This window comes from Pongo pygmaeus, chromosome 3 (assembly GCF_028885625.2).
Source record: "Pongo pygmaeus isolate AG05252 chromosome 3, NHGRI_mPonPyg2-v2.0_pri, whole genome shotgun sequence".
NCBI classification, from domain to species: Eukaryota; Metazoa; Chordata; class Mammalia; order Primates; family Hominidae; genus Pongo; species Pongo pygmaeus.
In genome coordinates, this window is record NC_072376.2 from 87,964,219 (window position 1) to 87,980,851 (window position 16,633).

Genomic DNA, 16,633 nt, shown 5'->3' on the forward strand with positions numbered 1-16,633 from the left:
CTACAGCTTACCTTTTTTTTTTTTTTTTTTTGAGACAAAGTCTCAATCTGTCGCCCAGGCTGGCGCGATTTCAGCTCACTGGGTTCTCAGCTCACCTCCGCCTCCTGGGTTCAAGCAATTCTCTGCCTCCGCCTCCCGAGTAGCTGGGATTACAGGCCTGGCTAATTTTTGTATTTTTAGTAGAGATGGGATTTCACCATGTTGGCCAGGCTGGTCTCGAACTCCTGGCCTCATATGATCCACCCACCTTGGCCTACCAGAGTGCTGGGACTACAGGCGTGGGCCACCGCGCGCGGCCAGCTTACCTTTCTCATTGATGTGTTTGGAGATCTTTCCATGTTAAAACATACAGAGGTACTTTAAAATACCAGACTTTGAATTACTTTTGTTAATTACACTATAGTCTCTTCTAATAGACTGTAAAAGCTTCTTGATGATAGAATCCATGTCTTATTCATTATTATGTTTCTCAGAGCACCTAATACCTAGTTAGCATAATATAGATTAGTCAAACTTCTGTCTCTTCTTTCTACTGTCATTCCTTTCTGGTCCTTCTAAATAAAACAGTGGGCTAAATTGTACTCACATATGTTTCTTTTTCACTTTTTTTGTTAGTATATAGTATTCTGTTGTTTAACACAAGGGTCACAAATTCAAAGTCCAGTTGGGGAGCTTCAATGTAGCTGGTCAGGTCATAGAGAAGGCAGAGGTTTGGGATAATACTGGAGCCTGCATATCCTGATTTGAGGATGTGGCTAGTGCTCAAATCCAGCCAGTTGTTGCCTCATGAAATGTTGGCCCAGAGAACCAATGTAATGTAGTGGGAAAGCACTCAAACTACTTGGCTGAATGCTATCCCACTACTTACTTTATAAATGTGGACAAGTTACTTAACCACTGTGCCTCTGTTTCCTCATCTCTAAAATATAAATAGTAATAGTGCCTATCTTACTGTTTTTGTGAAGATTAAATGAATTTCAAAATGTAAAACACGTTAGGACGGAGTTGGCACATAGTAATTGGCATAGATACCACATTTTAGCAATTCTGAGATGCACATTAGCATTTAAACCTCTTTGAAATCAGGATACATCTTGTAATTATAATTGGGGGTATTTCTTTTTTCTTTGTGATTCATTGAAAAGATGGGGGGTCTTAAAATTGATGACTTCTTAAATTGTACAAAATAAGAGTGTTAGCTACCATTTGCTGTCAGGCTGATGTTTTTCAAGAAAAGATATAAATTTGAAGCTGAGCTCTGTGTTGCATGCGTGTAGTCCCAGCTACTTGTTAGGCTGAGGTGGGAAGATTGCTTGAGCCCAGGAGTTCAAGGATGTAGTGAGCTATGAATAGTGCCACTGCACTCCAGCCTGTACAGCAGAGCAAGAAGATCCTGCCTCTAAAAAAAGAACAGTGAAGAAAACATAGAAATCTGGATTTTTAAATGCTGGCTTAAAATTTATTTTAAATGCTGTATGAGTCAAATAGATTTTTCAAATAATATAGTAAATATAATACACTATTATTATTATTATTGTTATTTTGGGTCAGAATCTTGCTCTGTCACCGAGGCTGGAGTGCAGTGGCGTGATCTCGGCTAACTGCAACCTCCGCCTCCCAGGTTCAAGCAATTCTCCCGCCTCAGCCTCCTGAGTAGCTGGGATCACGGGCATGTGCCACCACACCCAGCCAATTTTTTATTTTTGTATTTTTAATAGAGACAGAGTTTCACCATGTTGGCCAGGCTGATCTCGAACTCCTGACCTCGTGATCTGCCTGCCTTGGCCTCCCAGAGTGCTGGGATTACAGGTATGAGTCATTGTGCCTGGCTAATACACTATTATTTTTAAAAATTCTATAATATTAAGTTGGGGGCCGGGCACAGTAGGTCATGCCTGTAATCCCAGCACTTTGAGAGGCCAAAGCTGGTGGATCACCCAAGGTCAGGAGTTCAAGACCAGCCTGGCCAACGTTGGCAAACCCCATCTCTATTAATAATATAAAAATTAGCTGGGCGTGGTGGCACATGCATGTAAGCCCAGCTACTTGCGAGGCTGAGGCAGGAGGATTGCTGGAACCTGGGAGGCAGAGGTTGCAGTGAGCCAAGATCACTCCATTGCACTCCAGCCTGGACGACAGAGTGAGACTTCGTCTCAAAAAAAAAAAATTAAGTTTTTTTGTTTGTTTTGAGACAGGATCTCACTCTGTCTTGCAGGTTGGAGTGCAGTGGCATAAACATGGGTTACAGTGGCTTCAACCTCCTGGCTTTAAGTGATCCTCCCATGTCAGCCTCCTGAGTAGCTGTGACCACAGGCGTACAACACAATGCTTGGCTAATTTTTAAAAATTTTTAATGGAGATAGGGGTCTCGCCATGTTGCCCAAGCTGTTCTTGAACTCCTGGGCTCAAGCAATCTTCCTGACTTAGCTCCCCTAAGTGTTGGGATTACAGGTGAGAGCCACTGTGCCGGGCCAAGTATATATATATATTTTTTTATCCTTTAAGTTCTGTCAGACCTGACTGGCCAAGTGTTGTTTTTTTTGTTTGTTTGGTCTGGTTTATTTTTTTGGAGTCTCACCCTGTTGCCCAGGCTGGAGTGCAATGGCGCAAACTGGGCTCACTGCAACCTCCACCTCCCGGGTTCAAGCGATTCTCCTGCCTCAGCCTCTCGAGTAGCTGGGATTACAGGTGCCCGCCACTACGCCCAGCTAATTTTTTGTATCTTTAATAGAGACAGGGTTTTACCAGGTTCGCCAGGCTGGTCTCAAAATCCTGACCTCGTGATCCACCTTCCTCGGCCTCCCAAAGTGCTGAGATTACAGGCGTGAGCCACTGAGCCCAGCCAAGTTTTTTTAAAGTGTTGTAAATTTTGAGCGTTAAGTAACCTTAGAGTTATTCTACTTTATCTTTCCATTTTGCAGATAATGAATTTTACTTAAAAAGATTATATTTAAGGGACAGTCCATCCTCATTATTTGTCAATTTCTTATTTGCAAATTCACCTACTCACTAAAATATATCTGTAGCGTACAAATCAGTACTTTGAGCACTTTATGGTTATTTGTAGATGGTACAGCAGTGAAAAATTTGATTCTCCCAACATACACATCTCCAACTGAGGTCAAAGCAGGTGATGCTTTGCCTTCTTGTTTCAGTTCTCATACTGTAAATGTGTCCTTTCATGGTCTGTTTAGTGTTATGCTTTTTGCGTTTTTGTATTTTTTCTTTTTCTTTCTTTATTTTTTTTTTTTGAGACAGAGTCTGACTCTGTTGCCCAGAGTGGAGTGCAGTGGCGTGATCTCGGCTCACTGCAAGCTCTGCCTCCGCCTCCCAAGTTTAAGTGATTCTCCTGCCTCACCCTCCTGAGTAGCTGGGTTTACAGTCATGCTCCACCACACTCGGCTAATTTCTTATTTTTGGTAGAGACGGGGTTTCACCATGTTGGCCAGGCTGGTCTCGAACTCCTGACCTCAAGTGATCCACCCACCTCAGCTTCCCAAAGTGCTGAGATTACAGGCGTGAGCCACCACGCCAAGCCTCATCTTTGTATTGTTTTGTTTGGGATTTCCCTATTAAAATAGACCCCATGTAGTGTTGTCTGGTGTTCCTAAGCACAAGAAGGCTGTGATGTTCCTTACAGAGGCGATATGTATATTAGGTAAGCATCACTGAGGCATGCATTATAGTGCTGTTGGCCATGAGGTCAATATTAATGGTCAAGGATGTTTATTAAATAAGATGTCTTTGGCCACATGCAGTAGCTTACACCTGTAATCCTAGCATTTTGGAAGACAGGCAGGAGGACCACTTGAGCTCACTAGTTCAAGATCAGCCTGGGCAACATAGTGATACCTCATCTCTAAAAAAATAAAAAAAAGGTGTCTTTAAACAGAAATACACATAAAAGGTTTTATGTTGATCGGCTGATGAAAATGTGATCAGAGGCTTGCAGGAAACTAACCCTGTATTTTCTCTAGGAGCAATGGGTTTTGTTTTTAGAGATGGGGTCTCACTCTGTTACCCAGTCTGGAGCTCAGTGGCACGACTGTAGCTCACTGCAGTCTCAAACTACTGGGCTTAAGCGATCCTCCTGCCTCAGCCTCCTGAGTAGCTAGGACTACAGGCACTCGCCACCATGCCTGGTTAATTTTTAAATTTCTTATAAAGACAGGATCTAGCTGTGTTGCCCAGGCTGATCACAAATTCCTGGCTTCAAGCAACCCTCCTTTTTGGCCTCCCAGAACTCTGAGATTACAGACATGAGCTACTGCGCCTGCCCTAGGAGCAGTGGTTTAGTATTCACTAATTCAGTTTTCATGGTAACTTTATAAAACATAGCTACTGCAAATAGCAAGAAACAGTTGTATTAATAAAGCAGATGAATAGTGAGTCAATCAGGTGGTATTTTAGAGTAGGTAATAAAAGCAAGATCTAATATGGAAATTTCTTTAATTTTTTTCTCTGTATTTATTGAAGCAATAATGGAAATATGCTTGCTGTAAATAATCCAAATCAGTATGTAGTCTAAAATTGCCTCTTTCTTCCTTCACAATCTTACTTCGCATCACTTGAAGTAATCTCTAATAAAGTTTGGTGTACATCATTCTACAGTGTTGTCTTTTGTATTTACCAATATATATATTTACACAAATGAGTTTCTTTATAAAAATCTGTAACTGATAGTTCTTGGTAGCTCAGTGTCAGGGCTAAATTCTGAGAAATGCATCATTAGGCAGTTTTGTTTTGTGCGAACATCCCAGAGTGTACTTAAAGCAAACCTGGATATTATAGCCTACTACTCACCTAGGCTGTATGGTGTAGCCTATTGCTCCTGGGCCATAAACCTGTACAGCGTGTTATTGTAATGAATACTGTGGGCAATTATAACATAATGGTAAATATTTGTATATCTATGCATCTACAGTAAGATGTGGCATAAAAGATAGTAAATAGTATGCCTATATAGGTCACTTAATCATGAATAGAGCTTGCAGGACCAGAAGTTGCTGTGGATGAGTTAAGTGAGTGAGTGGTGAATGAATGTGAAGACCAAGGACATTATATAAAGTACACTTTATAAACACTATACACTTAAGGCTACACTAAATTCATTTTTTAAAATTTTCTTCAGTAATTAATTAACCTTAGTTTAACTTTTCAACTTCATGAAATTTTAAACTTTTTTTTAAAGCTTTCTGTAATAATGCTTAGTTTTGAACACAAACACATTGTACGATATTTTTTTTCTATATCCTTCTTCTGTAAGCTTTTTCCTATTTTAAAATTTTTACATTGTAAACTTTTTTTTTTTTTTTTTTTTGAGACAATCTCGCTCTGTCAGCCAGGCTGAAGTGCAATGGCACAATATCGGCTCACTGCAACCTCCACCTCCCGAGTTCAAGTAATTCTTCCGCCTCAGCCTCTCGAGTAGCTGGGATTACAGGCACCTGCCATCACGCCTCGCTAATTTTTCCATTTTTGTGGAGACGGGGTTTCACCACGTTGGCCAGGCTGGTCTTGAACTCCTGACCTCAGGTGATTCGGCCTCCCAAAGTGCTGGGATTATAGGCGTGAGCCACCATGCCTGGCCACTTTTTTGTTAAAAACTAAGACACACACACCTGTTAGCCTAGGCCTACACAGGGCAGGGTCATCAATATCACTGTCTTCTACCCTCATCTCTTGTTCCACTGGAAGGTCTTCAGGGGCAGTAACATGCAATAGAGCTGTCAACTCCTATAATAATAATGCCTTCTTCTGGAATACTTCTTGAAGGACCTGCCTGAGGCTGTTTTACGGTGAACTTTTATTTTTTGTGAGTAGAAGTACACTCTAACATAACCATTAAAAGTATAATATAGTAAATACATAACAAGTAACACAGTCATTTGTTACTGTTACCAAGTATTATGTACCGTACACAATTGTCTGTGCCATACTTTTTCATAAGCCTGGCAGTGCAGTGGGTTTGTTTACACCAGCATCACCACAAACACGAGTAATGTGTTGTGCTAAGGCTAGGACGTTGGTAGGTGATAGGAATTTTGCATTTCCATTATCATCTTATGGGACGTCTGTTCAGTAATCCATTGTTGACTTGAATGTCGTTGTGTAGGGCATGCGTATTTTAAAATTTTTAACAGTAGGTATTGGAGATTTGTTTCAAACAAATAGGCTGAAGCATTTGTTTCTTGTTAACACTTTTCTATTCTGTAATCTTACATATCTTGACTGTATTTACATATGTGTTATTCAGATGGTGAAATTTTGGAAAAGTTACTTGTTTCGAGTACAGAATGGTTGAAATGTGTGCCTTGGTAGTATGCTGAGATAAGAAATACTTTGTTAAAAGGCCTAGGGGCAAACATTTCTGACTTTTTAATGAAAATAGAGTGGATTAATTTCTTCTGTGTTGTAACTCCCTCTTTTGCTCACTAATAGCAGCAAAAAGTTAATTGATAAGGTGCTAGATGACATTAAAATCTGATACCTAAATGTTTTACATCCTTCCCAACTTTCCCATCATGTAGATGAGAGTGTTGAGAACTAAATAAGAGTTTGTGACTTCAGATGACCAGTGAGTTTATGAATTTTGCTTGAAACTACTAATCGGCTTCTTTGGTCGGTTTCCAAGAGAATGAGGTTCCAGCAACAAAGCCTACTTCAGGATCCCATCTGGAAAAGTGAATAAGCATATCTTTTTTTTTTTTTTTTTGAGACAGAGTCTCGCTCAGTTGCCCAGGCTGGAGTGCAGTGGCACCACCTTGGCTCACTGCAGGCTCCACCTCCTGGGTTTACGCCATTCTCCTGCCTCAGCCTCCTGAGTAGCTGGGACTACAGGCACCCACCACCATGCCTGGCTAATTTTCTTGTATTTTTAGTACAGACGGGGTTTCACCGTGTTAGCCAGGATGGTTACGATTTCCTGACCTCGTGTTCCACCCGTGTTGGCCTCCCAAAGTGCTGGGATTACAGGCGTGAGTCACCATGGCTGGCCGAATAAGCGTTATCTTTTAACTATACAATTAAATTGTTTTTCCTTCTGATGATAACATACTCATTGAGTCGGTTTTCCTACTCTTCTTTTTGCTTCATTCTTGTTACCCTTACTCATACTTCCATCTGTATCCAAAATTGTGTTTAGCTGGGGCCCCTCTGCCTGGCTATGCTGTCCAAAGTAGCACCTTCACTCAGTCACGGTCTCACTTCCCTCACTTTCTGTGTTTGTCTTACTTGTTTTTAGTATATTCTGTCTCTTTGCCATTGTAGTTTCATTAGAATAGGTACCTTCTGTACTGGTTCTCTGCTATTTCCCCAGCATAGACCAGTGCCTTGCAAAATGTTAAGTACTTGAACGGTGTTTCCCAGACTGTCTGTAGTGAAGGACCAGTTGATTTTTTAGTTTTGTTTTTCAAATTTCGTCATAGGCCAGTAAATACATTTTGATATAAAATACAATAAAAATCAATTACCAGAAAAAAATGACGTCACATACAAGCCCTTTTTTTTGAGATGGAGTCTCGCCCTGTTGCCCAGGCTGGAGTGCAGTGGCACGATCTCGGCTCACTGCAAGCTCTGCCTCCCGGGTTCATGCCATTCTCCTCCCCTCAGCCTCCCGAGTAGCTGGGACTACAGGCGCCTGCCACCACGGCCGGCTAGTTTTTTGTATTTTTGGTAGAGATGGGGTTTCACCGTGTTAGCCAGGATAGTCTGGATCTCCTGACCTCGTGATCCGCCCACCGTGGCCTCCCAAAGTGCTGGGATTACTGGAGTGAGCCACCGTGCCTGGCCCCTGTTTTTCTTTTTTTATTAGATCCAACAGCCATAAAGGTATCCATTGTCTATAGAGGTTTCTAAATGCTTAGTCTCTATTTCTGAAGTTAGTTTATCATAAACCACTGCTTCAGGTTGCACTGATCTTGGCCCCCCCATAAGTGTGGCAGCACTCTAGTATTTGTTGAACAAATGAATGGATTACCAACCTCAGGGTTACCACACTAAATTCTTCAGACTATATTATTCCTTTGACCTTTAACTTTCCTAAACCCCAGAGTATATACTGAGATACAGAAGGATGATTGCTCATTCATGGTATCAGACTTCAGCCGGCTTATTCACTGCTGTTTTTTGATTCTATAATAATTATTATTTTGAGACGGAGTCTCACTCTGTCGCCCAGGCCAGAGTGCAGTGGTGCGATCTTGGCTCACTGCAACCTCCGCCTCTCAGGTTCAAGCAATTCTCGTGCCTCAGACTCCCAAGTAGCTGAGATTATAGGCACCCACCACCATGCCCAGCTCGTTTTTGTATTTTTAGTAGAGACGAGGTTTCACCATTTTGGGCAGGCTGGTCTCAAACTCCTGACCTCAGGTGATCTGCCTGCCTTGGCCTCCCAAAGTGCTGGGATTAGAGGCGTAAGCCACCGTGCCCGGCCCCTATCCTTTTTTATTGTAAAAGTAATATCTGAATACATGCTTGTTTAAAGAAATGCTGTGTAAGTGTATAAAATGAAAAGTGAAAGGCCCCCATGAATGGACATTAAGATACTTCTGATGTGTTTCGTTTTCTATTGCTGCAGTGATTGTTACTGCACTTGTGACTGTACATGTGCATATTTGCTCTAAAACAAATTTCTAGAAGTTGAATTCCAAATAGTGACTGTTCCAGATGTCTTATTTTTTAGGACCCCAAGCCTCTTAAATTCAGGTCTTTCCGTTATTCCCTTACCTTCTCCCTTATCCCTCCAAATCTTTGCCCACTGCCATTACATTAATGCCTTCTTTGACCTTATTTTATCTGTTATAGTAATGAGCTGCCCTGTTCTGTCTTTAATCTCCCCACTCCACCTTGTCCTTATTATCTCAGCTAGTTTAATTCTTAAAAGTGAGTATATTAATTCTTGCAGTCTTTCTTTTTTATATATATAGTACTGATATTTTTCAGTTAGTAGCTTCTGATTATAACTTTCCCAAATTGAGGCTTTCATTTTCTTAGAACAAGGAACTGCCCTGGCTGGGCAGTTTAGTCAAAGGCTTTCAGGGTGTTTAGTAGACAGTTGTGCAAGTGGAGCTATTCACAGGGACTGTATTACTATGTTCCTGTAGTTACTAAAAAAAAATTCTTGCAGTCCCTGTAGTTCGCAACAGGTACTCTGACTCATATTTCTCTACATAGAAGAAAGAGTATGGACTTTTGAGTGAGACATCTGTAGCTCAGTTAGGATCTAGACTCTGCTCCCAAACTGGTAGTGTATTTTGGGGTGCACTGCTATGTTTCTGAGCCTTCATTTCTTCTTTATAAAGAGTTTATTAGTTTGTAGCCGGGCGCAGTGGCTCACACCTGTAATTCCAGCACTTTGGGAGGCTGAGGTTGGTGGATCACTTGAGGTCAGGAGTTCAAGACAAGCCTGGCCAACAGGGTGAAACCCCGTTTCTACTAAAAATACAAAAATTAGCCGGGCGTAGTGGCACATGTTTGTAATCCCAGCTACTCAGGAGGCTGAGGTGAGAGAATCACTTGAACCCAGGAGGCAGAGGTTGCAGTGAGCTGAAGTTGTACCACTGCACTCCAGCCTAGGTGACAGAGTGAGACTCCGTCTCAAAAAAAAAAAACAAAAAACAACCAGTTTATTAGTTTGGGCATTGTTTCAGCCACTGTAACACAGGCCAGGAAATAGAAGTCTAACCAAGATAAAAATTTATGTCTTTGTCTAATAAAAGTCCAAGCTAGTAGATAATCCCTACAGTATGTAGTTCTGTTCCTCAGGTGGTCCGGGGACCAGGTGCTGCTTTTTATCTTATTCTGCTATCTTCTTGTCCCCTCCCTCTTGCTGTAGTTTGAATTGTTAAAGGCGCCTAATAACCACCAGCCTAAGTTCTAGGCCAGGGGAAGGAGAAAGAGAAATGAAGAACAAATAGCTTCCTTTAGGGACGTGAACTTAAAGATACTCACAACTCATTGCCCAGAATGTATTACAGTTTCCATGCCTAGCTGCAAGGAAGGCCTGAAAATAGCATATAGGTGGACAGCCATGTGCCCAGCTAAAGCACGGAGACATCTAGTAACTGAAAGGAAGAAGGATAGAATGGACAATGTGGCACAATTATACTGCACTGAGTTGGTTTTTCAAGTAGGAAATAAATGGAATAATAGTTTTGAGATCTACAATTTCTGAATAGAAACTAAGCGTACTTTTGTACAGAATTTTTGTTTGGTAAATATCAACAGAAAAATATAGACTTGTGTATAGACTAAAACATGACTAGGTCTTTGTAGGGTTTGGAACATAAGTAATATGTTTTCCTTTCATTTGGCTTCAGTTGTCTGTAAATAGCAAACAACGCTTTCTTATAGAGAGATCACTTTTTCAGAAACTTCAACCATCTGGAATATTGTTAGGAGGTAATAAGGCCTCAAGGTAGCAAAAGTATAAGTTGCATAGTCCATGTTCTTAATCTCGATTTCAAGCTTGACTAATTTTGGGGTATAGACATATTACTATTGAACTTAATTATTTAGTACCTCGCTCAATAGCAAATTTAAATCTGCAATATTTGAATGGTCCATTAGAGGTATATATGATGGAAATGATAGCCAAAAGCCTGATAGGATAGAAGGATAATACAAGGAAGAAAAATACAAAGAAGTCGTAAGCTTGGCAATAATAAAATTTGCTAACATTTATTGAAGATTCATAGGTGGAAGGTATTATATAAAGCCTTTTATATGTATTATTTCATTTAGTTATCTAAGACATCCTCTATATCATATAGGGGAGAATTTAGGTTTATATGCTAAGAAAGCTCATAATTACATTCTTCTTTGTTTATGAAGACAGAGAAACATGTAACTAATTTTAGATTACCATCAGAAATCACTAAAATGAAAAGGCCATTTTGGTGCTTGATAGAGGTATCTGAAAGAGCTCAATCTAATGGTGCTAGGTAAATAAGTTGTTCTTTTTAAAATTATTATTATATTTTAAGACAGGGTCTTGCTCTGTCATCCAGGCTGAAGTACAGTGACGCATCCACAGCCACAGCTCACTGTAGCCTCAAACTGGTCAAGCAGTCCTCCCACCTCAGCCTCTGGAGTAGCTAGGACTACAAACATACCACCACGCCCACTTAATTTTTTTATTTTCTGTAGAGATGGGATCTCACTATGTTGCCCAGGCTGGGCTTGAGTTCCTAGCCTCAAGCATTCCTCCCACTTCAGTATCCCAAAGTGTTGGGATTACAAGTGTGAGCTGCCATTCTCAGCCATAAGTTGTTCTTATATTCACCTTTGACTCTTTTTTTTTTTTTTTTTTTTATGAGATGGAGTCTCGCTCTGTGGCCCAGGCTGGAGTGCAGTGGCACGACCTTGGCTCACTGCAAGCTCCACCTCCTGGGTTCATGCCATTCTCCTGCCTCAGCCTCCCGAGTAGCTGGGACTACAGGTGTCTACCACCACACCTGGCTAATTTTTTGTATTTTTTTTTTTTTTTAGTAGAGATGGTGCTTCACCGTGTTAACCAAGATGGTCTCGATCTCCTGACCTCCTGATCCACCTACCTCGGCCTCCCAGAGTGCTGAGCCACCGCGCCTGGCCTTTTTTTTTTTTTTTTTTTTTTGAGACAGAGTTTCGCTCTTGTTGCCCAGGCTGGAGTGCAATGGCGCGATCTCCGCCTCCCGGGTTCAAGCAATTCTCCTGCCTCAGCCTCCTGAGCAGCTGGGATTACAGGCATGTATCACCATGCCCAGCTAATTTTGTATTTTTAGTAGAGATGGGGTTTCTCCATGTTGAGGCTGGTCTCGAACTCTTGACCTCAGGTGATCTGCCCCCTTTGGCCTCCCAAAGTGCTGGGATTACAGGTGTGAGCCACCGTGCCCAGCTGGTATTTCTTTTTTTTTTTTTTTTTTTTTTACAGGCTGGAGTGCAGTGGTGTTATTTTGGCTCACTGCCACCTCCACCTCCCAGGCTCAAGCAATTCTTGTGCCTCGGCCTTCTGAATAGCTGAGACTACAGGCGTGCACGACCATGCCTGGCTAATTTGTTGTAGTTTAGTAGGGACGGGCTTTTGCCACATTGCCTACACTGGTCTTGAACTCCTGAGCTCAGGCAATCCACCCCTCTCAGCCTCCCAAAGTGCCGGGATTACAGGCATGAGCCACTGCGCCTGGCCATCCTCCAGTATTTCTAAAGCTAAGTTTCTGTACCAACATCCAACAGCTTTTATATTTCTGCGTTTAGCAAGTAATGATTGAAGAACATCCAGACATGGAAATTTATATTTTGAGACAAGTACCTCTATACACCAACCAAAGGTAAGGTTGAGGCTAGATTCAAGCCCTGCATGGTACTGGGACTTAGTACCTCAAGGTAGATAAGAATCCCAGATCTAGAACCAGTACTTGAGGTCTAAGACTAAGAAGAAGCAGAAAACGCCTGGAAAAAAAATTTCCCATTCATAGTATCAACTATAAGCTATCTTAAAAAAATGAGCCAAAGATGTACAAGTCCTAAGTAAAGGCAATTGCAGTCTTGCTTTGGAAAACTATTTTGACCCAATAAATTCTTTGAGCTGAGAGTAATGAGGTTCATGTTTTTAAGAGATAACTAAGTAGTTTTTCTAAGTGGTAAAATATATATACACATATGTATGTATATGTGTATATATATACACATATGTATGTATATGTGTATATATATATACACATGTATGTATATGTGTGCATATATACACATGTATGTATATGTGTGTATATATACATATGTATGTATATGTGTGTATATATATACATATGTATGTATATGTGTGTATATATATACATATGTATGTATATGTGTGTATATATATATTAGGAAAAGTGTCAACCAGTTATTTAATACAGAGAAAATTATATCATTTCCATGAATGATTTTTAAATGTGAACAGTTAGAATGAATAAAGTAAGAATGTAAAGCTAGGCTTGGTTATCCTGCTATATCTGCTGTATGAAGAAATGCAAATCAGCAATTGTAAAGACTCTTAGAAATCATGCAATGCACAAACCGAGTTAATTTCATATAACCTTGTGTTTCCCACTTGTTCTGTGATCGTAGGGAATCTATTAATATCTTCTGGGACACTAGAAGTCTGCAAAACATAATTTGGGAAACGCTATATGTATTTGAACACCATTAATTCAGATACGTAGGGTGCAAACATTTGCGTTGCCAAAATCTTAACGTACAGAATCTTTAAAGAATGTAATAAACTTATACTTTCTTTTTTTTTTTTTATGGAGAAACAAGGTCTCACTCTGTTGCTCAGGCTGGAGTGCAGTGGCGTGATCATAGCTCTCTGCAACCTCTAACCTGAGTTCAAGTGATCCACCTGCCTTAGCCTGCTGAGTAGCCATGACTACAGGCTGACACCATCATACCTAGCTAATTTTATTTTTTGTAGAGATATGGTCTCACTATGTTGCCCAGGCTGGTCTCAAACTCCTGGCCTAAAGTACATTCTTTAGTAAGTTAAAATACTTGCTTTTTTATGATAGTCTTGAAAAAAAGCTAAAATACTAATTGGCTGAGCTAGAAAGGACCCAAGTGTTTTTTAAACTATGTTCTTTTTTTTTTTTTTTCCTCCTGAGACGGAGTCTTGCACTGTCGCCCAGGCTGGAGTGCAGTGGCACAATCTCGGCTCACTGCAAGCTCCGCCTCCGGGTTCACGCCATTCTCCTGCCTCAGCCTCCTGAGTAGCTGGGACTACAGGCACCCGCCACCATGCCCAGCTAATTTTTTTTGTATTTTTAGTAGAGACAGGGTTTCACCATGTTAGCCAGGATGGTCTCGATCTCCTGACCTCGTGATCCGCCTGCCTCAGCCTCCCAAAGTGCTAGGATTACAGGCGTGAGCCACCACGCCCGGCCTAAACTACGTTCTTTATCAGATGTTTTCCAAATATTTTCACCCAGTCTGTGGTTTACCTTTTCAGTCTCTTCATAATATCTTTTGAACAGCAGAAGTGGGGTTGGGTGCAGTGGCTCACGCCTGTAATCCCAGCACTTTGGGAGGCCAAAGTGGGAGAATCGCTTGAGCCCAGGAGTTCAAGAGCAGACTAAGCAACATAGTTAGACCCTGTCTCTAAAAATTACAAGAAAATTAGCCAGATGTAGTTGTGGTTGTGTGCCTGTGGGCCCAGCTACTCGAGAGGCTGAGGTAGGAGGATTGCTTGAGGACAGGAGTTTGAGGCTACAGGGAGCCATGATTGCACCACTGTACTCCAACCTAGGAGATAGAGCAAGGCCCCATCTAAAAAAAAAAAAAAAAAGCAGAAGTGATGAAATCTAATTTATTACATTTTTCTTTTTTTAATTTTTATTTATTTATTTATTTTTGCAACAGGGTCTCGCTCTGTCAACAGGCTGGAGTGTAGTGGCGCGATCTTAGCTCACTGCAACCTCGGCCTCTCGGGTTCAAGCGATTCTCCTGCCTCAACTTCCTGAGTAGCTGGAGACTACAGGTGCACGCCACCTCACCCAGCTAATTTTTGTATTTTTAGTACAGACAGGGTTTCACCATGTTGGCCAGGATGGTCTCGATCTCTTGACTTTGTGATCCACCCACCTCGGCCCCCCAAAGTGCTGAGATTACAGGTGTGAGCCACCATGCCCATTCTACATTTTTCTTTTATGAATGTGGCATCTGAGAAGTCTTCGCCTAAATAAAGGTCACGAGGATTTTCTCGTATGCTTTCTTCTAGAAGTTTTATAGTTTTAGGTTTCCAAATTCTTTTTTAATGTAATTTTCTATGCACGGTCTGGTACTTTCGCTTTACTGAATCCATAATTTAAATTTAGTTTTATAACTTGCTTTTTTTCCTCTCATTATTATACCATGGTATTTTCATATCAGTAGTTAATTCTTTTGAATACCTACATGGCATTCCATCAAAGAATGTATTACAGTTGTTTAGCTTTCTTCTCATGTTGGATAGTTAAGTTGTTATCTGTTTTTTCCTATTATTAACAATGTTCCAAGATTTGTTTTAAAATTCAGTTGAAATTTTGGTTTTTATAAATTATTTTATTTTATTTTATTTATTTTTATTTATTTATTTATTTGAAATGGAGCCTCACTCTGTCACTCAGGCTGGAGTGCAGTGGTGCAATCTCGGCTCACTGCAACCTCCGCCTGCCAGGTTCAAGCAATTCTTCTGCCTCAGCCTCCCAAGTAGCTGGGACTACAGACACGTGCCACCACGCCCGGCCAATTTTTTATATTTTTAGTAGAGACAGGGTTTCACCATATTTGCCAGGCTGGTCTCGAACTCCTGATCTCAGGTGATCCACCCTCCTCAGCCTTCCAAAGTGCTGGGATTACAAGCATGAGCCACTGCGCCCAGCCAAGATTTGTTTTAAAATTCAGTTTAAATTTTGGTTTCGGCCGGGCGCAGTGGCTCACGCCTGTAATCCCAGCACTTTGGGAGGCCGAGGCGGGTGGATCACCTGAAGTCAGGAGCTCTAGACCAGCTTGGCCAATATGGTGAAACCCTGTCTCTACTAAAAATACTAAAATTAGCTGGGCATGGTGGCAGGTGCCTGTAATCCCAGCTTTTCGGGGCGGGGGCTGAGGCAGTAGAATCACTTGAACCCAGGAAGTGGAGGTTGCAGTGAGCCGAGATCGTGCTGTCGCACTCCAGCCTGGGGGACAAGAGCGAGACTTGGTCTCAAAAAAAAAAAAAAATTTTTTTTGGTTTCTATAAATTATTTTATAATGAAGCATTTCATCCTTGTATGTTTTGAGGCACACTTAAAACTTAAAAGTTTTGATATAAAGTTTTGACTTTTCTTGTTCAGATATATGATGAAAATGTTAGGGAAAAGATGATGTAAACAATTACTACTTTAAAAATTTTAAATAACTTTCTATCTTCTGTCATAACCATATTGGATTATGCTCCCCTCCTGGTTCAAACAGTCATAATAGGCCTCATTAGACAGCTCTGATTTTACCAATTATTTCTTTTAATTCCTCAATTTATATGATTTATTTTGACTTCTCTTTCAGCCCCTCCCACTTTTTAAGTCTCTGCAAAAAAAGACTATTTGATCTCTGTAATGAGATTATAATACTACCTAAATGCATAGTTAGATTTCTGAAAGATCATTTCTGTTAACATCCCATGTGCTGATTTTTTTTTAATTACATGGCATAAATTTAGGGGACAAAAATTTCATGTTTTTTTATTATTTTAATGCCATTTTATTTTTTCATGACAGATTCAAAAGCTTTGTGACAGAGTAGCTTCATCTACTTTATTGGATGATCGAAGAAATGCTGTTCGTGCTCTCAAATCATTATCTAAGGTTTGTAACTTTGTAAATGTTTTAAGTTTCTTAAGTTGGATATTAGTTACTTTAGTAACATTTTTATTTTTTATGTGCAGAAATATCGCTTGGAAGTAGGTATACAAGCTATGGAACATCTTATTCATGTTTTACAAACAGATCGGTAAGTCTCTGTTTAATGATTTTTTTCCCTAATTTTTCTTGAACTTTTGTTTTAGAGTCAGCATCACTATTCCAAAAGATTGCTTTTTTTTGGTATTTTTTGGTAGAGATGGGGTTTGCCATGTTGCCCACGCTGGTCTCAAACTCCTGGG

General features: G+C 40.6%; 1 protein-coding gene across 4 annotated transcripts in view; it reads left to right on the forward strand.

The window, feature by feature from the left end:
• Positions 1-16,633, forward strand: part of USO1 (USO1 vesicle transport factor) — a 93,726-nt gene that overhangs the window by 11,766 nt on the left and 65,327 nt on the right. For all 4 annotated transcript variants that reach the window (XM_054485772.2, XM_063663763.1, XM_054485771.1 and 1 more), the window contains exons 2-3: positions 16,251-16,337; positions 16,418-16,482. In XM_054485772.2, the coding sequence (XP_054341747.1) occupies positions 16,251-16,337; positions 16,418-16,482 (152 nt within the window). The remainder of the gene's footprint in view (positions 1-16,250; positions 16,338-16,417; positions 16,483-16,633) is intronic.